Source organism: Lates calcarifer, linkage group LG11 (genome assembly GCF_001640805.2).
Source record: "Lates calcarifer isolate ASB-BC8 linkage group LG11, TLL_Latcal_v3, whole genome shotgun sequence".
NCBI lineage: Eukaryota > Metazoa > Chordata > Actinopteri > Centropomidae > Lates > Lates calcarifer.
The window spans coordinates 1,351,284-1,372,834 of NC_066843.1; the positions used below are offsets into that span (position 1 = coordinate 1,351,284).

At 40.1% G+C, this 21,551-nt stretch overlaps 3 protein-coding genes across 5 annotated transcripts; 1 reads left to right on the plus strand and 2 right to left on the minus strand.

Annotated features, from left to right (window-relative positions):
* Positions 1-320: 320 nt before the first annotated feature.
* Positions 321-3,744, minus strand: LOC108873369 (protein SCO1 homolog, mitochondrial). Its single transcript, XM_018661525.2, is given in 9 exon segments — positions 321-791; positions 904-1,019; positions 1,829-1,921; positions 2,024-2,221; positions 2,315-2,405; positions 2,948-3,004; positions 3,006-3,062; positions 3,582-3,686; positions 3,688-3,744. Coding segments are annotated over 9 exon segments (891 nt in total). The 5' UTR covers positions 3,730-3,744; the 3' UTR covers positions 321-659.
* A 541-nt stretch (positions 3,745-4,285) lies between these two features.
* On the minus strand, positions 4,286-5,966 carry tmem220 (transmembrane protein 220). The gene is made up of 6 exons (XM_018661533.2): positions 5,631-5,966; positions 5,500-5,529; positions 5,355-5,415; positions 4,956-5,079; positions 4,745-4,804; positions 4,286-4,631 (listed from the first exon to the last, which is right to left on the minus strand). Exons 1-6 carry the CDS (start codon positions 5,736-5,738, stop codon positions 4,499-4,501), a joined length of 516 nt encoding a protein of 171 aa, XP_018517049.1. The 5' UTR covers positions 5,739-5,966; the 3' UTR covers positions 4,286-4,498.
* A 915-nt stretch (positions 5,967-6,881) lies between these two features.
* On the plus strand, positions 6,882-20,767 carry map2k4a (mitogen-activated protein kinase kinase 4a). 3 transcript variants are annotated; one of them, XM_018661529.2, is made up of 13 exons: positions 6,882-7,345; positions 8,265-8,300; positions 9,230-9,262; positions 12,405-12,507; positions 12,605-12,779; positions 12,899-13,018; positions 13,114-13,233; positions 13,331-13,382; positions 13,463-13,590; positions 19,085-19,162; positions 19,338-19,486; positions 19,704-19,749; positions 19,936-20,767. In XM_018661529.2, the coding sequence occupies exons 1-13, from the start codon at positions 7,195-7,197 to the stop codon at positions 20,047-20,049; spliced, it is 1,305 nt and encodes a 434-aa protein (XP_018517045.1). In that variant the 5' UTR covers positions 6,882-7,194; the 3' UTR covers positions 20,050-20,767. The 3 variants fall into 3 exon arrangements, with proteins under 3 accessions (XP_018517045.1, XP_018517047.1, XP_018517046.1); XM_018661531.2 differs by lacking the exon at positions 9,230-9,262 and having other exon boundaries at positions 12,417-12,507; XM_018661530.2 differs by lacking the exon at positions 9,230-9,262 and having other exon boundaries at positions 6,883-7,345.
* Positions 20,768-21,551: the final 784 nt, after the last annotated feature.

The window sequence follows — 21,551 nt, forward strand, 5'->3', positions numbered from 1 at the left end:
ATGGTCTGATCTGTCTGAAAGCAATTATTCATTACAGTCTTCTACGCTTCCCGACAACGCTGATAAACTAAAAACATCAGTATTTTCATAAAAATGTAACGGACAAATCATCACTAAAAGAAAACATTTTGTAACACCACTCAAAAACAAACTAATCCTGCTGCTTTTGGACACACAAATCTGATCGGATCATTTGCAAATAACAGTGTGAACAGTTGAGACAGTTGAGAAACAAATCTGATTTACCTCCAGTCTGTCCTTTCTGCGTGTGGATTTTAGTTTTAACTTCTGTGAGGCACAAATAAAACAAAACCAAAAAATGTGTTGTGTTTTTGCTTTTATCACAAAATCTTTAATTTAAATCGTACATTTGTCTTCAGGTATTTCCTTCACAGAAATCGTGAGCAATCATAATGAGGAGATGGAGTTTTTTCCAAGCAGGAAGAACTTGCAGTCTTTTCCAAATCAGGTGATGCAGCAGGAGTGTGAAGTGCATTATGGGTAATAATGGAGTATGGAGCAGACCTGTTTTCTCCTCACAGAAAAATATAATAGTGTATCCAGAATAAATAAGAGCAGATATAAGGCAGAGATGATTTGAGTCAGATTACAGAGAAACACCTGAGGACAGTCAGTCCGGAGCTTCAGCAGCCTGCAGCTCACTTCTTCTTGTACTTCCTCATGTGAGCTGCTATCGAGTTGGCGATCTCCACGTTTCTCTTGTTCTGTCCGAAATACTCCACAAACTCTCCGTCCGGTCCGACGAGGTACATGATGATGGTGTGATCCACCTGAGGACAGCAAGAGGAGGAATTCAGACAGACGCTTCTCTTAATGGAGAGTCTACAGTCTGATATTATCTTTCCATTGTTAGGATGTAGTATGAGTGACAGTATAACTCACAATGTAGTCGTTGTCTTCGTCCTTTGGTCCCTGACTGTAATAGACTCTGTAGGATCTAGAAACCTGCTCGATCTGAGCCGGCGTCCCCGTCAGGCCGATCAGCTTCGGAGAAAACTCTGAAAAGAAATAATAAATAAATAAAATTATGTATCCATGAAACAGAACATGATGTATGAATATCTGGTGCTTTTAAAATTATTACTTCATGGGAATATGTGACTCTTCTTCCCAGAAACGTGTGATTTCTCACCATAAGTGAAGTTTGATTTGAACACATTTACGTCCTGTTAAATGGTGTTAATCGTAGTTATTCTTCCTCACATCTCATGGCTGATTTAGGCTCAATGTTAGATACATATACAGATGCACATGGAGCCTTCTGTCTGTACTATGTTGTTCATATATGTACACATTTTTTGAAAGACACATGGAGCAGTACCAGCAGAAATTGTGGGCGTAGTGTAGCCAATATTTCTGAGACATGTCCAGAGGTTGTGATGAGGAAATGTTAAAAATGGTGGAACCTTTTGAGGAGTTTATGCAGCTTGGTAAGACATTTTCTCATCTATATGAAGTCACGTCGGCACTGCAGCCTCTGCTTTTGCCTCTTTCAGAAGAGGTACATTATTATGACTTCCTCCACTGTCACCATGTTTGTTGTTGTCAGAGACTTTTGACTCTGAGCTGCCCTCTAGTGGACGTACTGGGTAACAACCATGCCAAAGTAAAGGACACATGGACGCACAGTAGGCAGCAGGGATGTAACGGCATCGTCAATATCGCGAGAACAAAAGTGTCTGGATCCCGTCGTGGAGGTGAAGAGAAGCAGGTGTTTTTCCCTGGAAAAACCAGAGGTCGCTCCACACCTTCAGTATGAAAAAGACGATCCAGTTACAAACACAGTCAGATTATGTGGTTTTTGTACCTTTCACATACGTGGCCATGGCCTCTGGTGTGTCTCTGTCTGGATCAATGGTGATGAGGAGAGGCGTCAGGTTTGGAAGAGACTTTATTTCATCTGTGGGAAACCGAACAGGAACAGGAAGTTTGGTAAATTAAACTCCTGCTGTGTCTCATGGTCTGTGAAGAAAACTCTCTCACTCCTTTCTTTTTTTCTTACCTATTTCGTCCACGACTTCAATCATTTTCTCTAATTCATCCGGGCAGATGTCCGGGCAGTGAGTGAACCCAAAATAGATGAGGACCCACTGGCCCAGGAAGTCCTCGCTCTTGACGGGCTTGTTGTTGTGATCAGTGAGCGAGAACGGACCCCCCAGCGCCGGCCTTCCTATTGATTTGTTCCTCTCTTTTTCAATCTCTGCAGAATCCAACAGTGAAATCAGGAGTTATCTCACAATTTAACATGAAAATCAGACAGTGTGTAGAGTAGATTTCACAGTAAAATACTCACTTTCTTCCTTTTCTTTTTTGAAATATTTCATCCCTCCCAGCATTGCGCCTCCAATAGCAAATGTTATTGCTAAAGATTTCCATGTCACAGGCTTTAAAGAGGAGACAAGGAGGAAAACAAATTTATATTCTGAGACTTATTTAAGCTGAAAAGTAACAGATCTAAATATTCTTTTACTTCAGGAGTGCCTGATTTTCATAATGATGAGTTCACATATTCAACTCTCAAACTTTAAGAGCTTCTGTTAAAAGAGAGAATCATATTTAATGTGTTAGAATAAACTGTAAATATTCTGACTGTGGTCAGAGGGAAATTGCTCAACTATGATTTTTTACTGAGAAATGAATTATTGATTTTAACAGCTGATTATGCTGTGGTTCACCCTGCATTAAATGACTTGATTACTTATGAGTTTCTGGGGTGAATTGAAAACTTTTCCATTATTGTGTTGTTATTCTATTAACTGGTGGGAGTCAGTTTCTTCCTAAAAGACGCCTTCTCAAGAACTAATAAAAAACATTATTGAAATATCAGCCTAAAATATTTGGATTAGTCTTTGCATTTCAATTAAATCCTAATACATGGCTTATAATATATTTATATTAACCTTTTAATTAACTCTGCTTCACTTACCCCAGACTTCTTCGGCTCACCACCTGGTAATGGAGGCACTGAGGAAAATGTTCTCGAAGCTGTTCTGGTTGAGCCATTGTGTTGTTCTGCAGGTGTGCCACTGACTCACATTCACCTGTTAAAGAGGAAACACAGGAAAAAGAGATGTACATCACAAAATGTGCCAAACTCCATTCAAACATTTGCTAATTTAGAGTGGTGCTGTTCCATGCAGAGACTGATGGTGTAACTGGAGATTTCTAATTAATTATTAAGCACTTTTTAATCAGCTTCAGTCTGCTGGTATTTTCTTATGAGAGTTTGACAGCTCTCTACCAATAAAAGACATTATAGTTAAACTAAAATAAAGCTACGCAAAATTGACAATTTTCTAAACGGAGTTTGATGTGATCTTATATCCATCCATTACAAGAAATAAAATGTTTCGTCTACTATTTCAATAACCTTAGTTTAAAGATAAAGTACACCTGACATAACTGTTAACGTGACAAACTGCACGTACGGGAAACTAGCAACTGATACGTGTTTTAGCAAGGAAGCCTGTCTACAGCCGTGCTACTGATGTGTACGCTAAATTACGAAATTTCTTAATGGAGTTTGGTGCTACACCTGATGGTGGCTAGCTTTGACCTACCAGGCAGCAGTGGACTCTCCGCGGTGACAGTGTGTTTTTCAGCCCAGTTTCTCTCCGTAAAACACTGTGTATGAATCTGACGGAACATTTCTGTAAGACTTTGATCGTTACTGTGAAGCAGCCGGTGGTATAAAACGCTCTGGGCCATGTTTGGACCTTGACAGAACCGCTGCTGAGACGAGGAAGCGGTTACTAGTTTATAAAACGTGAAAAGTGACGGGAGATACGGCATACAAACTGCTGATCTCAGGTCAGTTCTTCACGCGCATGATCGCTTAAACTGTAGTTCAAAAAAATCAAATGGCTGCTCTCAGATCAGCTTCTAGGCTGCTGTTACCAAACACCGGAAATGACGTATAATACATCTTCTTCTACGATCCTCTCAGTCCCATCTGCTCTCTGCTACCCCCTAAAGGCCAAAACATCCAGTTACAATAACAATGAGCTAACAATGAATCATTTTATGATTAAATTAACCAATGAATGAATAAATAAATAAATACAAATAAATAAATAAAGCATATATAATGCATATAGCAACATATATTACTATACTTTTTTATATATATTTCCATTGTCTATTGTCTATAGTCAGTACAACATCTGTTCATGTAATCAGCTCTGTAAACCAGTCATCTGTCTCCCTGTCTTTATAATTTACAGCAGATTTAGCTGCCTCCTAACTTTGATTAAAAGGCCACTGGTTCGAGCTTGATTCACTTTTTTTAATTTATTATTATATTTACACAGTTCACTTCATTTGAAAGAGAAATATCAGAGTAAATGTAAAAATCAATAACATCCATTAAACATCCATTTATGTATAAAGATTATACAAAATGTTTAAGTAAGCAGCAGACTTGATCCAGGATTTTCAGTCATTACAACATTAACATTTAATCAGCTGAAAATTCTGTCTAAATAGCAGTTTTACAGTGTGAAGGCCAGTTTGATCTCAGCTCCTTATTGACGTAATAATACAGCCAGGAAACGAAGGGAAAGACGGTGATGGCGACGGCTGTGGAGACTCTGAGCATCCCGACCGGAGCCCTAACAGAGAGGAGAGTAAAACATCATTAATCCTTCAGACATAAAGTGAAATAATTCTTTAAAACTTAAGTTTATGTTTGAAATAAATCTTCCTGGTTTTATCTTAACGTTACCTTCCAGAGTGGCGACACAGGAGAAGCCAAACAAGCGTCAACATGAGACCAGAAAATTCTCTACAGGGGGAAAAACATTTTTAATTTAAATCACTTCTGGTTTCAAATTCATCTTAAAAAGGCTTTTTGCTCCCCATTATTTTGAAATAATTAATAGTTATTCCTCATTACAGCAAATAAAAGCATGAGTTGAGGTGTGAGGTGTGGTTACCTGCCCTCCTCCTGCTGGAAGATCTGTGTGACCCGCTCTTTATAAAGAGTCCATCCCAACATGGCGACAACAGCAGAGGAGATCATCACATGGAGGTCAGACACTCGCCTCCAGGGTAAAGTCTCTGCAAGTCAAACAGGTAGAAATCACGCAGTGAATGATGCTCTGCAGGTGAGCTGCAGTGACATTAACCAGCCGCTTGGTGGCGCTCTCATCTCTGGAAAACTGCACTGAAGCAGAGTGAAATGTGGAAAAACAGGAAAAAGTAACTGTCAGTGTCACAGCAGAGGAAACTCTCACTGTGACCATTTTTAGTAAGATGTATTCTCTCAGTGAATAATGCGTCTCATATAATGACAATAAATAATCACAGGTACAGATTCAGGTGTGTTTATTTACCTGTCACGTGCGGTTTCAAGCCAATAAATGCACACAGCACCGCAGGAACCCCATACCCAGCCTGCAGCAGAAACGTGGTGTAAATAAGAAAACACATGTGAAATCCTTACAGAGAAAATAACATGAGGCGCAGCAGCAGTCTTACCATCCACAGCCCTGCGTCTGGGTCATTGATCTGAAACCAAAAAACACAGGTAAATGTTAAATTAGAAGGATACAGAGGGGTACAAAAACGGGGGTAGTTTGGAGGTGTGCGGGGGTAAATAAAACCCTCACCTGTACATATGTGGCAAGAGCGAAGAATAACGACATGAAAACGTTGCAGATTTGCCAAATCACAGAGAGCCATGTCCTGGAGTTCTGCGCTTTACTAACTTCTCCCATTGTTGCTTCCACGTCCCCGCCCGGGTATGCGGGACGTAAAGACGTCAGAAAGCAGACGCACTGACTCCCCCACCACTGACCCTTAGCCCACTGAAAGAGTGAGGGTTTGTTTGATTTCAGCTACTAACAATAAGGTGCACTTTTTGGATGTAAAGTAGGATTTAAAATTATTTAATTTCCTGAGAGATTCACACTCCAGTGAACCACAGACCACCATTACAGGCGGATTTTAAGTTTTGTGTCGCGTAACGGTCAGTTCTGAGATTAAAATACACTTTTAAATGTTTAATGATAGAGATAAGGTGTAAAAACACACCTACGTGTCTATTTTTATTGACTACATGCGATAATCCTGGAGGTTTTCCCCTCTGGCTGCCCCGTACAACAAAACGAGCACACGTTCCCCAGGACCGCAGTGTTGTCATGGCAGTGATAATGAAGAGATACTACTTCCGACGTGTCCTTACAAAATAAAATCACTTAGATGTGAATTTAATACGTTTGAATTACAGCTAAGGAATGAGACAATAGAAAAGTGATTAATTAAGCTTTACCAGGGCAGGAAACGTTTTCTGACCAAAAGGAAACAATAAACAGTAAACAATAAACAATAACCTGCAGTGACACATAGGCCTGAAGTCCACTATTTGGAAACTAGTTTACACTGATTTGATTAAATGCAAATGGCCTGTGAACATGCATCATAAAATATGAATAACTATGAATAATACGTGCATTTTTAATCACATTTAACCTCTACATTAGGTCATGTTTTGTGGAGGACTCATGCATAAATTGCTGCTTTTAATCTTTTTGTTTCTGTCAATTCATTTTATGATTAAATTTCACATATGAGATTCATTTAGACAGCAGATCCTGGACAGGAGAGCAGAGGAGAAGATGTTGTTTTCTGAGCCGTTCCCATAATCAAATTACAAGGCAGGGACAGTTAAACAGAATGGATCACAGGACTGGGAAGGGAACATAATTAATCAGAATGAGTAAAAATGGTTGAGTTTTTTGCTTTAAAAAAGGCTAAAATGAGACCAGCAAGTAATCGAAAACTTTAACCTAAACTGCACTGTATTTTATTTTGAAATAAACTTCCGGTATGGTCGTGGCTAATGCTAATAGCATGTAGCAGCTGTGGGTGTTGACATGTCAGTGTCACTTGGTCAGCTGATTGCGGGTCGTAAAGCCTCTTGACTAGCCAGTTTAGTTAGCTTAGCCTAGCTGGATGTTTGTTTTTGTTAACGTTACCACACAGGTAGCCTTTAACCTAGCTCAAAAGTTTTAATAATCCTAAATAACTGAACGCATTTCGAAGAGTCATACAAACCGCCGGCCGCTCGGTTCCGCGGTGCGAAGTTGCCGTTAGTGAGGCGGTGATTATTGTGGCAGGGAGGGAAGGGTGAAGTTGCTCTCCGCGTCTCTGCATTGCAGCCCGGTGCTGCTGATGGAATTCAAACACACAACAATGGCGACTCCCAGTCCTAACAACTCAACAACACCTAGCAGCCACAACAGCAGCAACAACGCGGGCTCCGCAGCGCACCACCACCACCAGTCCCAGTCTCAGCACATTACCACAATGAGCAGCATGCAGGGTAAGTGGAGGTGAAGACAGGGGGGGAGATGTGTGCTGGTAGCCGGCGGGAGCTCACATTCTGCTGCAGTGAAGGTTAACGTTAGCAGGGCTAGCCGTGGGAGGCTGAGGCTACTCCCAGGACTGAAAAAACACTCCCAAGGGAACGGACCCAGTATTTTTCCCCAAGAGGAACATACTGACTTTTGATCGCGCCAGTTTATTTATTGGGGGAAAAAAAATATTTCTTATATCTTTAAAAAAAATGCATTTAATGTCCTTGTTACCATTTTGAAATCATGCAGTCCCGTTACATTCTGTTCTCTCCTGTCTGGGGTAAATCTCGCCAAACTCCGTTACAAAAATGGTCAGTTTTAAATCGCAACTACATCTAAATATGTCATACAAAACAATTAATAGGTGATTCTTTTTTAAAATCATTCAAAGCATAAAAACACACAATTCGGCTTCGATTTAATCAGTGTGTCATCATGTATATGAATCACAGCCTCCTTGACATTCATGACGTCTGTTATTAGGCTTCATTCGTCCTTCATTTGAAAACAGTGAATTTCACGTCTTTGTATTGAGAGCTATGTTAGTGTTAAATATGCCGAATTAATCAGAACACCTTCACGTTTGAGAAATTATCAGCAGTCATGTTACATTGGGTGTACATGGTTAGCAACGTGCAAAACCAAATTTAATCGCTAAATTTAATCATACAGTTCGGTGGATTTCCTTACATCTTTTACAAGTTTATCAAGCAGTAAGTGTATGTAGTGTTGCAGCCTGGTGCCCGCCTGTATGGAGTGAAACCCGAGGCTGCTCTGCCCTTTTAAGGGCTTCATTCTCTTCATTCACACCACCACTAAAAACTCAAATGCTCATTACAATGCTGTATTTTTTTTGTACAAACAATGTCTCATTTTAACTTTCAGAGTCCAACACCTGCTGGAGATGTCAGAGTGAAACAGGTAGCTACACACTTCATTTGACTTAGTAGAGCAGGATAATTAGAAATCCAATTGTTTTAGATGAAGAGCTACAAAAAATGATATTTTAGTGGACTTGGTAAATCCCTGTAAATCTGCTGTACACTGATGTGTACAGATTTTCATGCTAGACCAATGATGTACCAGTTATTTTTCATTGACTGTTGATTTATATGAGTTGCATGTTTGATTTTTTATCCCTAAAGGAAGATGCTATCTTAATCAAGCCTAACAGTAGTAATGATTCAGGCTTTGATTTAATAGATTTTATAATCATAATATCTTATCAGGTGTCTGACATTTATCCCTGTTGTGTAATTCTGTTTTCATTCACCCCTCTCTGACCATATTTCACCTTTTACCTTAATGCTGCTATCTAATGATTCCTAACTTCCTGACATGGTGCTGAATAATGGTGAGCTGTCCCGCGAGGAAAAAATGTTTATTAAACTGTAATGTTTCCCCTGTAAAACCACACCGTGATGGTAATTCATACTCGCTTCTAGACCCCCCCTTTTTTGTTTTATCTCCAGGTCATTTTACCTCCTTCATTTGCTGTTACACCGACTGACACATGACATAATCCACCGTGTACTCAAGTGCTTGTAGCTGTTTTGTAATTGCGTGTGCATGCTAATGCATTACCCTCCAGATGATGCATTTAACCTGCAATAGGATGCTCCACTATGTTTGATAACTCAGCAAAGCAAGGCCAATTTCTGTGATTACTTATCAACCCCTAAAAAATACTGCAGGATCCCTATTAGTCCTGGGTTTGATGAGTGAAATGGACGCCTTTAGGGATGTCACTTGAAGTCTACTAACAAAGCCAGTCTCTTAAGGAAGACGTAACAAGCTGGCAAAGTGAAGGTGAAATATGAAGAAAATAAAAGCTGTCTTCTCACCTCTAGGGTTTCAGATAAACCTGTCTGGAGCTCCCCCAAGTAAGCCAAACCTCTTTTGCTTCAGCACCAACAGTTCTCATCCCTTTGTTTCCGCCTGACAGTCTGGTATGGGGGAGTCTGTCCTGCTGCTCTCAACTAATCCAAGTCAAGACCTCTGATGGGTTCAAGTAGGCTTGTGCCGGTTCAGCACTCAGAGGATGACTCTGGTGTTTTTGAGCCTGGGCCTTGTTTTTTCATGTTTTTGGGCGATATATCAATACCAGACTCCATTGACAAAAACAACGATTTTAGCGAGCAGAACACAGGAGATGCTGGAATACCACTGCCTCAATCTGTTAGTTAGTTTGTCTTATTCTGTGACTTTCAGTGGTGGAAGAAGTATTCAGATCCTTTACAAAAGCTGAAATACCACACAATAACACAAAGAAACTAACAGATTGAGGCAACATTTGACCAGTAACTCCTGTGGTCTGTGTTAGTAAAATTTCTGTTTTTGTCAATGGAGTCTGGTATTAATTTACAACAACACTTCTGGTAAAACAAAAATGATCTTTTTCTTTAATAAAAAGGTCTATCTCTGTAGGAGTTTTATCCATAATGTTGTCAGACACTTAAAATAACAATCTGTGTTCACTTTAGTGGACGTACTTTGACGTGGACAATTACCCGTTAGATTACAGTACACTGTTCTTGCTCTTTACACCCCAAAACATGGGAGAAATAAGGCCCAGGTTCTAAAACACCTGAGTTATCCTTTAATATGACTTACTCAGATACTAGAGAATGAAAGAGCTGCAGCTTCTAAGATATTCAGTTTAATAAATCACCACCTTTTACCACACATGATACATGTTTAAGAATTTCTGTGCTGCAGAAATACGCAATATATTGTCTCACTAATTCAGTAACCTCTTGTCAAAAGCAATTACAGGTAAGGTGTATTTGTTTTTATCGGCACAAGCCTAAAATTCAGAGCTTCCATTGATTATTTTGGCTCAAGATCCTCTCAACTGAGAAGAGAGCTCTCCCAGCTAAAGAAAGACAAATTAAATACTGTAATGGAAGCTCTACTTCACTGGTTTTCAGTGTGTCACTAACAAGCCAAAGTAGTGCCTGTAGTGTTGTCACATTATTGTCTTTTTTTTTTTTTTTTTTTTTTTTTTTTTTTTTGGCATGGGTGCACCTCAGCATAGCACTTGCTTGTCGAGACAAGGCACACACACTCAGAAGTTGTCATTTCAAGCGATGTTTTTCCATTGAAACCTATTGGAATTCAAACACACACACACATTCTTGTGGTATTTTGGGTGGAGCGAGCAGGAGGAAACACTGTCCTGTGGTTCAAGGTGAAATCAAAGCAGTTGGCCTTGAGAAGCATGTCTTCATCAAGATATATATATATATATATCTATATATATATATATATATATATATAGATATATATATATATATTTCTTTTTGTTTTATGTTGACCTTTATGTGGTGGGTGTGTGTCCGCACTGTGAATGCAGGTGTGTGGGATTGTTAGCGGCATGCTACGTTTCTGTTTCTGCATCAAATGAAGGATTTAAACGTAGGAAGCTCTGCAAGAAAAGTGATAAGAAAAGCTCAGTGGGTGTTGAAAAGCTCAGTGCTCGATGAATGTGCCAGGCTGCTGCTGAACAGGTGACACCAGTATAAGTTAGGGCTGGGCGACGTGATGATATATATGTCAGAGAATCTCCCACATAATTTATACTCAGCTGCCAGTGTGTTAAATCCACCTGTGAAATCTAATTCAATCCAATACAACAGCTCAGCCACAGATTCTACTTCTACAAAGATTCTAATGTTTTAATTCAGGTGTTAATTTAACTATATGTGCATTAAGTCAGGTCAGTTTTTATTCATACAGGGTCAGATCATAAGAGATCAACGCTCTTCATGTAGACTGTATTCTTTATATTTTCTGTTTAAGAGGAAAAGATGTAAGTAACATTAATAACAGTAATGATAGCTACAATGATAATAATGACAGTTATAATAGTAATAAAAGTACTAGCAATAAGACTAATACATTTTAAATATAACAGCAGCCGTTGAGCAGGATCGTGTGAGCAGCAGGAGGCATGACATCGCAGATTGGAAGTTGTAGTTTACTATGGTGTTGAACTGGACTCCATTACAACGAGAGATGTTTCTAATATTTTGCCAACCCCATTTACTAACACTAGGGGGAAAGAATATCAGAAAACAGATCTGAATATAATGCAACACTACTACCTACAGGCTCAGTAATAAACAAACAGTTGAATTAATGCCTCTCTGAAAGGTTTAACGATAAAGGATCATTATAAGCTTCTTAAAGGTTGAGTGTGTGGCAGAGCTGTTGCACTGGATTGCATCAGATTGTGCAGGTGTACCTAATAAAGTGACCATGGAGTGTAAAAGCCTGGTAATTTGATCATAGTAGCGTAGTGTAAACAGAATTTTATCTACTCTAAATGTTATCAGGCATTGTTAAAGGCTGAACAACACCCGTTCATTCTTGAAATTAAAGGTAACAAAAAGACTGAGGACGATTTAGGATGAGGCTAGAACAAGGTTTACTGTCAACAAATCCCAGGAAAAGCACTTTACAACCACCCAAACTCTGTCTGTGGTCAGTAACTTCCTAGAAAAGCTGGGCACTGTAGTGTTCTGCTAATGCTACTCAAACTGGAGGAAACAGTGCATTTGTTGGGGACGATTTTCAGCGGCAGATGAATCCACATTTCGTGCTCTAGTGGAGCAGCAGGACAGAGCGTGTGTTCTTGGTACTGATGGAACAAATAAAAGGTCATTTCATGGGATTTGTTGACAGTAAGAAAAAGATAGGTGAGTATATGTTTGGAAACAAACAACAAAAAGTTTGACTATATTCTGTAAAACGTCCATTTATGGTGATGCAGAAGTTACCAGCTCCCGTCCCCTCGTTCTATGGAAAGCATGCCGTCCATGGATTTGAGTAAATTTGGATAAATGCACTTGTCTCCTCATTCCTCCCCGTTATCTCATTTTATGGTTTGTGTTGTTTTCCCTCACTTATCATTCTGACCTTTCATGTGGGATGAGTTTGCTTTTGGTCTTGCTCAATCCTCAGCGTCTGTTTCTTCATTAAAAAAAGCCTGATCCCACCGCTGTTTCTCCTCTCCCCGGTCAGGTAAACGCAAAGCCCTGAAGCTGAACTTTGCCAACCCTCCGATCAAACCCACAACTAGGTTCACACTGAACACGGCGGGGCCGCCATTTCAAAACCCGCACATGTGAGTGGACCTTCAGAGCTCGTATCAGAAATCCAGCAGCTTCTTCTTATCTCCTTATCTTGTATTTTTTTCTCTTAAATTTCTGGATTTTCTTTAGAGAGAGGCTGAGAACACACAGTATTGAGTCGTCAGGGAAGTTGAAGATTTCCCCAGAGCAGCACTGGGACTTCACGGCCGAGGATCTCAAAGACTTGGGCGAGATCGGCCGAGGGGCTTACGGCTCTGTCAACAAGATGGTGCACAAGCCAAGTAACCAGATCATGGCGGTCAAGGTGATCATTTATCTCTCTCGAAGATGCAAATTAGAATTATTTCTGTCACTAAAATGATGGCAGAGGTATATTGTGTGACTGCATCTTTGATTCTACTCTTTGTTGTGTTTTTATCTCAGAGAATTCGGTCAACGGTCGATGAGAAGGAACAGAAGCAGCTGCTGATGGACTTGGACGTGGTCATGAGAAGTAGTGATTGTCCTTACATCGTGCAGTTTTATGGTGCTCTGTTCAGAGAGGTGAGATTAAATCACATTTTAACTGCTTTTTATATTCTTTTTACTGAATATTTTATTTCGAAATCTGCCTTATTTCTGCTTTTCCTGTGTTTCAGGGCGACTGTTGGATTTGTATGGAACTTATGGCTACCTCGTTAGACAAATTTTACAAATTTGTATATTGCTCATTAGACGAAGTGATTCCAGAAGAAATATTAGGAAAAATAACATTAGCTGTAAGTTTTTGTAAAGGTTATATCCCTCTCTTTAAATATAAAGAAGCCGAATTATCAACTGCTGCTACTAAAGAGTTTGTTTTTTGGTGTTTTACAGACTGTGAAAGCACTTAACCACTTAAAAGAAAACTTGAAAATAATACACAGAGGTAAGTCCTGTCTTTATTTTCTTATTGTGTATAATCTCAGGCTTCATGTCATTAACTGAGTCTTTTCTTCGATCCTACAGACATTAAGCCGTCAAACATCCTCCTGGACAGGAATGGCAACATAAAGCTGTGTGACTTTGGCATCAGTGGTCAGCTGGTGGACTCCATTGCCAAAACCAGAGATGCAGGGTGCAGACCATACATGGCAGTAAGTAGCACTGAGTTTTGCTGTGATTAATTTGATGCTGTTTTTAAGGAGATAAGAGTGGAAGAGCTCAGTTTTGGAGCTCAGTCACATCTTGAACCTTTTGTACTGCAGAGGATCGTGGTTTGATTACGAATGCATGGATCTCCAAAATTAAAGACTATCGGTGCGTTCCAGTTGTACTCGGAAGTCGGAAGTTTCAACTGGAACGCCCTCCTTGCTCCACCTGAAGAACACCTCAGTTGTTAACATTAGATTTTGATGCAAACACTTAAGAACATTCTTAAAAAGCCGCTCAAATTTAACTGAGGAAAAACGGAATCCATGAATGTGAATCGGCTTAAACGTATCCTGAACTAGGTGTTGTCACTGCTAACCACTGTTAGCAATACCAGTTGATAACCACGGTCTACGCAGTATTTTGAACATACAAACAGCGTAGCAACATGTCCACGGATAAAAACTGAATAAGTCAGACATAACTGCTATAAACAGTAAAATTAGTGGTCACTGCTATTGATGTGAGTAGCAGCCATCTTGAATTCTTATGTCGAGTACAACTGGAGCGCAACACCTCGGAAATTCGGACAATTGCTAGTCTGGGATACGTTTGAAATGGTTCACATTCATGATTTAGAACGTTCTGAAGTGTCTATACTCCGAATAAACAACTATAAATGCTCTGTAAGCTAATGATTAACTGGAACACCATCAACTTGGAGGTGACGTCACTCACAGTTCCGACTTCCGCTGTAAATGCAACGCAGCGTTTAAATGACTAATTCAGAGAGTCATAGATTACAAAGGCAGACATTTCTACCTTTTGTGTCAGTTAAAAACAGGTGTAGGTATGAATCAGGGCAGGTGCTGACACAGGACAGCGGTTACCCCTCAATGTTTTGTCGATATAATGATTCATGATGATTCAGTGCAGCTGATGAGAACTGTGAGACCAAAAACCAAAACTGAATGACCTGGTTCTGACTAAGACCTGTGAGGAAAAAAGGGTTCATCAAGTTATGAACAGTATGACCTTAAAAGGTTCAGGCGATGGTTTTAATGCACTAGTAGGAGTTGGTTTTTGGAGATTTGTGTGCAAAAGTCTTGAAATGTCAGCTGTGGTGAGCCTGCAGATATTGGATTATGTTTTTGATGCCTTTAATGCCTCGGAGCAGGAATAATCTTATTACACACAGAGTCTTTTTTCCATTAACTGACCTACGTTGCGTTGGGAAAATGATATTCTGACTTCTAATAGTGACGATATGAAAATGTCACCAAGAAAAGGTGATAGACTTGATTTCAGTTGCATTTTGACAAAAAAACAATGGGATTTTTTTTCATTAGGTTTTGGATTAGTGAAGAAAATAAACTGCAGCCAACTAAAGTTTGTGATACTTGAACACGACTGTGATGTTAGGCTATAAACCAACTACACCACGGTCACATGACGTCAACGTCTCCACCACTAAGCTTCCAACTGGTCATTTCATTTAGCTCTGAGCTCTTCTACAAAAGCCTTTCTTCTTAGAAAGTTAGTGAGAGTTTGAAAGAGTGTGAGTAGAAACACAACGAGGCTGTAAAGGTGGACTGGTGAGTTTGTTGAGCTTGTGTTAAAACCACAGACCTTATTTCAGACATTTAACCAGAAACACACTGACTTTAGGACGAGGGAACAGGAAGCGCTAACATGCTAACTTACTTCCTGTTTTAGGATCATTCCTGCAGCTCTCTATTGATTAAAGCGATTTTCTTCATCTACTTTTCCACTTCTAGATAGAGACAGATTTTTAAAAAGATCAAAATCAGCCAATATACATGTATATTGTATATTACTTTATTAGTCATTATTAAGCACTTATTATTCCCTTATTCTGCATGATCATATTCTACAGCTTCTATCCATTAACCACGAGTTTTCCCTCAATAACAAATTATGATGTTAATATGCTTTGCTCGGTACAGACCTTATAAGGTAGTAGTAACACTAGAGAAGTAATTCTATCTTACTAACACTTGATAAATATGGTCTGTTCTTACTCAACAAAACACAAAACTACAAGTGATAACAGTGTCCAAATAAGTCTAAATGAAGTCTCTAACTCAGAATATGTTCCCTATTTTAAATAATTTGTTAGTAGTTTGATATGTATTAACCCACACAGGTTCTATATTCTAAGAGCCAATGTACATGCTAATAAGCAACTGGTTAATGATGAATAAGTGCAGCCTAATATAAAGTGTCACCAAGAACAGTCATTAACAGATTAACTGATTAAATATCCATCAGAATTTCCTGCAACCCAACGTCTACGCTCTAAAATCCAAAGATAATCAATTTATTATGATATAAAATAGTGAGAAGCAGCACATTTTAAACACATTTAAACCCATATTTGCTTGGTAAAATACTTTAAATGATTGATACGTTATCAGTGTATCTACTGTGTGTGTGTGTGTGTGTGTGCAACATAATTGAAGAGCATCAGATCTCTGGCACTGCAGAGAGGTGATCTCACTGTGTCGTCATCACTCCAGGTTATTTTCTGTCTCGGGGTTACGTCAGCTGGGGGCACCTCCTCCCCTCCTCCCCGCTCCCCAGTCACTCCACAGCAGTTTTCCATTCTAAATTTGGTTAACACTATCAGGCAACATCAACACCACCACACACACTCACTCTCTGCCCCCAGTGAAAAGGCCCGGAGACTGGGGAGGGCAGCTTCATTCATGACTTGGGTTTGAGCGAGACGTCGTCGGCCCAGGAGCTTCCCGCGGCTCTGAACTCAGGCTGCAGGAATCTCAGCTCCAGTTTCTTGTTTCCAGCTGGCGTGCTCACCAGGTGTTTGATCACCGCGCTGCTGGTTACTGCAGGCTTAAATGACGTAGAAAAACTGACCTCAGTACAGCTGGAGAGCATGACTTACTGTTGGGGTATGTGGATTTTATAGATTGTGCTCGCAACTTTTTGCAGCCTGTGGTTATGATTGTGTAAGACAATAGCTACTGTGCATGACCTGCACCTTTACACGCTTCTCTATATGAAGTTCACCTTTTAAACACCAGGAATTAACCACACATCCAAAACACACTAATGCAACAAAAACACTTCATACCCATCTCACGGTCAGTGACCACTCAAAACTGAAAGGTGGAATTTAAAGCTGATTGCATTAGATTTCACAAGCGTCCCTAAAAAAGGTGACCCTAACGACTCGCATGACGACAGGGTGAGTTAACGACTCTCAGGAGGTTAAATACCTGGTACTTCCCAACCAGTTTTTAGAACTGAGGAAACCTTTCAGATGAGAGGTGAAACGTCCATCAAGGAACCTAAAAGACGTCCAGTTTTAGCACTGCAGACCACCATGACCTGGCACAAGTCTTTCCTAGAGGGGTGATGAAGTGAGTGTGGTTTGAAGCTCTTCCTCCCTGTAGTCCAAAGACGTGCAGTTGGCAACAAAAAAACTAAAGTTTATTGTCATTCAAACGTGTTAAAAACACAGAGGAATGAAATTCTTTGCCCAGGTCCGACAGCGCACAGAATAAATATCGTACTCAGTACGTATGCAGTCACAGCAGTTAAACCAGAGAGTTCAGGTGTGAATGTGTCAGACCTGTGATAGACGTTAACTGCCTCTCGCCCACTGTCAGCTGGGTTTGTCGACCTTCGAAGGATTAAGTGGTCTAGCTGATGGATGGATGGATGTAGATGTAGCAGAATGAAGCTGTGTTGTGCACTTACTTTGGATTTCAGCGTGACTCAGACTTTTTAAAAATAGGATGTAAATGTGTGGGGATAAATGCAGAGCGTTTTGGTTCTGGTTGAGTTTGAGAGAGGAAAAAATGTCATGAAATATTTAGTATTTTGGTGCCTTTTGTGTCGAAGCAGTGAGAAGTTCTCCACACTGACTGCTTAGCTCACTAAAGAGAAATGCTTGTAGCTGATTTTCTGTATTTTCCCCATTATTCTTTCTAGTAAATGTCCAAAAAAATCACATTAAATGCTGATTGGAAGTGTCCAGAGCCCCGAGTGTCACCTTCTAGTTGCATGTTTTGTTTTAACAATTAAAAAGTTCAGTTTATATTAAGAGATTAAAGAGGAGAAGGTGAAACTCACAAGTGTTCAGTGTCGTCTAATCGCTTCCCCACTAATGCTGTTTATATTCGAGACAGTTTATATGCTGTGGCTGTAGAGACTAAACACTTCCAGTCTTGGCAGATGTGAGCAGGCTCTCTGCAGTAGTCAGCTGCTCTTCTATAAAACCCATCAGTGCTGCAGCACAGACTGTCCCGCTGGCTGACGTCAGCATCTAATTCAGGCCTGTAAATGGGCCAGTGAGGTGCTTCCTCCTCTCAGCGCCGCAGCGGGAGATTTCTGCAGCCTTCTGACACACTTCATTACCACGTCTCTGCTCTGCGAATTGTGATGAGCCGAGGACGAGTAAATGACAGGAGTGGGGTCGTGCGAGGCGTTTAGAACCACGCTGCAGGAACGAGCGAGCGTGTTACCTGTGTGCGAGCTGCAGAGCCGATGGCATCTTGTTGTGCAGGTGAAAACATGCCCAGAGGTGATGAGCTGGCTTGGTATTCTCAGGGGGCGGGAGCTTGTCTAGCAGTGGACTTGTTTTGGCCCAGTTTGGGCATGAACACCTGTTTCCTTCTGATGATCTAGTCTCAGAACGCAGAGGCATAAAAACATCTCAGGCCCCTCGGGGGCTTTAGAATGAAAGTTTTTACAGCATGAAACTTCAGGTAAAGTAGTTCACACACACTACACTCACTGTGTGAGTTTCATAGTGCTGACAAAGATTTGAAGCTTTGGGGCTTGAAAGTCAGCAAGAACAGTGACATCTGGTGGTTTGAAAAACCTACAGCAGCCCACTGTATGTGTCCAGCAAAAGTCCAAGAAGCCTATTGAACTCTTATTTTGAAATGCTGCAGTAAAATCATTTGTAAATCCACCATTTTGTGTCTCATTAGAGCTCATAGTTTATCTGTAAAACAGTGAAACCGGATGAAACAGTGACGTCTGACGCGCTTGTCACTGGTCACTTTTCTTTTTTTTTTCTTTCTTTCTTTTAAAGTACTTTTTGGGGCTTTTTTGTTAGTAACAGTGGAGATAGACAGGAAATGCAAAGGGACTGACATGCAGCAAGTGGACCGGCCGGCTGGGAGTCAAACCAGGGACTTGCTGCCCAGGGCACTCAAGCCCACATGGTAATCGTTCGGCCAGCGGGTCGCAATCTTGACATGTTGTATTAAAACTGTTTAGCTTTACAGGAGTGACACAAGCCTCGGTGCTTCAGTATCTCAGCGTTCTCTGAGAAACAGGTTACTTCAGAAATAATGTACAAGTTGTCCTCTATCTTTTCACCACAAGAATGTATTGATGGTCCTGTCAGGATTCCACAAACCCTCATATCATTCTTTGAAATACAGTTTGCTTACTCCTGTTTCTGGGCCCAGATTTGAATCTGATTTCCTGGTTCATTTCCAGCCAGAGAGAATAGACCCCAGCGCGTCCAGGCAAGGCTACGACGTCCGTTCAGACGTTTGGAGTTTGGGAATCACACTGGTGAGTCTTAATACTAAAAAAAAGAATCAGTTTGAGCCATAGATTGCAGCTTTCTTGCTCTCAAAAGCACATTATGTTCACACAAACTGCCTACTACATTTTTTGATAAGTTACAACTCAGGTTACTCAGGGACCTCTCATGGTTTCTTAGTTGTATGTATATGATGTGTTTCAGTATGAGCTGGCCACGGGACGGTTTCCCTACCCGAAGTGGAACAGTGTGTTTGACCAGTTGACCCAGGTGGTGAGAGGAGACCCTCCACAGCTCAGCAACTCGGAGGAGAGGCGCTTCTCCCCCAAATTCATCGCCTTTGTCAACTTGTGGTAAGAAACGACTGTGCTGCGAATTAATTCTGCAACATGAATTTCTGTCATGTCCTAATGTCAGGAGATTGGTTTTACTTGAGGTTTTCTGTTGTGTCATGGAGCAGAGACTCCAGCTGCTGCTGCTTGCTTGTCTGCTCCACCTGGTGGACGTTAGGCTGAACTGCATCCTCCAATGTTTTAACACTTCCTTCCTTCTCTTTATCTTTTCCTCAAGCCTTACGAAGGATGAGTCGAAGAGGCCAAAGTACAAAGAGCTACTGGTGAGTTTGTGTTGAGTCATTATGAAGGCTCTCTGTGTACACTCAGAAAATACGAAATGAAGATTTAAACTGACTTGAAACCAGTTACTATTTTTGTTTTGCATCCTATCTGCTTTAGAGTTCAGAATTATTTTATAGGAGTGTGTATTCACTTTTATAAATTGATGGTTTTTTCCACCTTTGCAGAAAGATCCGTTCATTCAGATGTACGAGGAGCGTTCGGCCGACGTAGCCGGTTACGTCTGCAGGATCCTCGATCAGATGCCGGCGTCTCCCAGCTCCCCAATGTATATGGACTGAAAGCTGAACAAAAACAAAAACACATCAAAGTATACACCAGTCTGCAACAATAAAGACAGTGGATGAAAAAAAAAAAAAAAGACAACAAAGTAAAGAAAACAAATCCTCATGTAAATTTGCTTGGTCCCCTTATTGCAGTGTTAAAAGAAAATTGTAAAGCCTAAGTAAAAAAAACAAAAAAACAACAAAACACCATTTGCAATAAAAATGGTGTTCATTTCAGTCATGTCTGTATAATATATAAACGTTAACACACTTCTGTTTCTCTCTTGTTCACAAACACACACTGACGCACAGTCACGTAAGTATAATAGCAGCTGAATCAGTCAATTGTGGTCTTGACTCCTCTCGATGAGGATGCATCTCAGTGATTAGTAGTGATTTAAAAAAATAAGAAAATGGAAAAAAAAGAAAAGCAAAATAACCTGGAACTTGTATTTATAGAAACCAAAATCAAGTGGAGTATCTGATTTGGAGATTCTTCAACATACTGGAATCATGCTCTTTGTGAATTTGTCCCACCTCTTCCATGTACGTGAATGAAAGCATTGTGTTTGGTATCTTAATGGAACTTTGCTTCTCTGGGTATAAAGCAGTTTAAAAGGTTAAAGTGTTGGTGGTCAGAATCATGTTAGACCTGCAGTCCAGGCAGTGCGCACTGTGCAATGGACTATATGCTGATATATGAATAAAGAGAGAGAAAGAGAAGGAAAAACTCTGTTGTGTGTGTGTGAGTGTTTTTTTTTTTCCTGAATAAGATGAATAAATATTTAGTTTTTCAGACAGGAATGTCAATTTGCTCTTCTAATTTCTTACTTGCCACCAGATTTTCAGACCTGGCTGAAGGAGTCTGCATCGTTTAATTTCGTTTTTTCATTTGGTTTTGTTGGACTAACAGTCCAAAACCCAACGATGTTCACTTTAACATCACATATGACAAAGAATCATGTGGATCAAATCTACACAACTGAGAAGCTGGAAACAGCAAATGTTTTTGCTTAAAAATTGATTTGATTTTCTAATTGATTTGTCAATCATCGCAGCTCTAATATAATCCCTAAATTAACAAACTATAAAACCTACATACAAATCAAATTGTCTGTTTTGTATTGTGCCATACACTCAGTGCAAGAGTGGTATTAGTCTTTCCATTGCAACATTTCTGACCATTTTAAGTGAAGAATATATATATATATATTTTAAATTACTATTAACATTTAAATAATTTATATAAAACACTTTTTTGTTTTCAGTTTAGACCAGTAATTGAGTAACATGCAGCTACTAACCCCCAGTGTTCCTAAGCGTGATATTTGGGCGTGTTTGATCGTTAAAATACTTCATGAGAGAAGCTAAACCTCTGTAATGTTCTTTTTAGCTCTTATTTTGTATTACTATGTTTATGTTGCAAAGACGTTCTATCCCCGCCTCCCTTTCTCCAAAAGCCGTTGTGATTGGTCCATACACCCGCCAAGCAATCCCACACACCAATGAGCGATAAG

Excerpts from the sequence above, each read along its gene's own strand:
- tmem220 (XM_018661533.2), bottom strand. The coding sequence starts at position 5,738 with ATGGGAGAAGTTAGTAAAGCGCAGAACTCCAGGACATGGCTCTCTGTG. Across the intron at positions 5,530-5,630 it reads CTCTTGCCACATATGTACAG|ATCAATGACCCAGACGCAGG; the intron begins GTGAGGGTTTTA and ends TTTTGGTTTCAG. Across the intron at positions 4,805-4,955 it reads TTCCAGCAGGAGGAGGGCAG|AGAATTTTCTGGTCTCATGT; the intron begins GTAACCACACCT and ends TTCCCCCTGTAG.
- map2k4a (XM_018661529.2), top strand. The coding sequence starts at position 7,195 with ATGGAATTCAAACACACAACAATGGCGACTCCCAGTCCTAACAACTCA. Across the intron at positions 12,508-12,604 it reads CCATTTCAAAACCCGCACAT|AGAGAGGCTGAGAACACACA; the intron begins GTGAGTGGACCT and ends GATTTTCTTTAG. Across the intron at positions 19,487-19,703 it reads ATCGCCTTTGTCAACTTGTG|CCTTACGAAGGATGAGTCGA; the intron begins GTAAGAAACGAC and ends CTTTTCCTCAAG.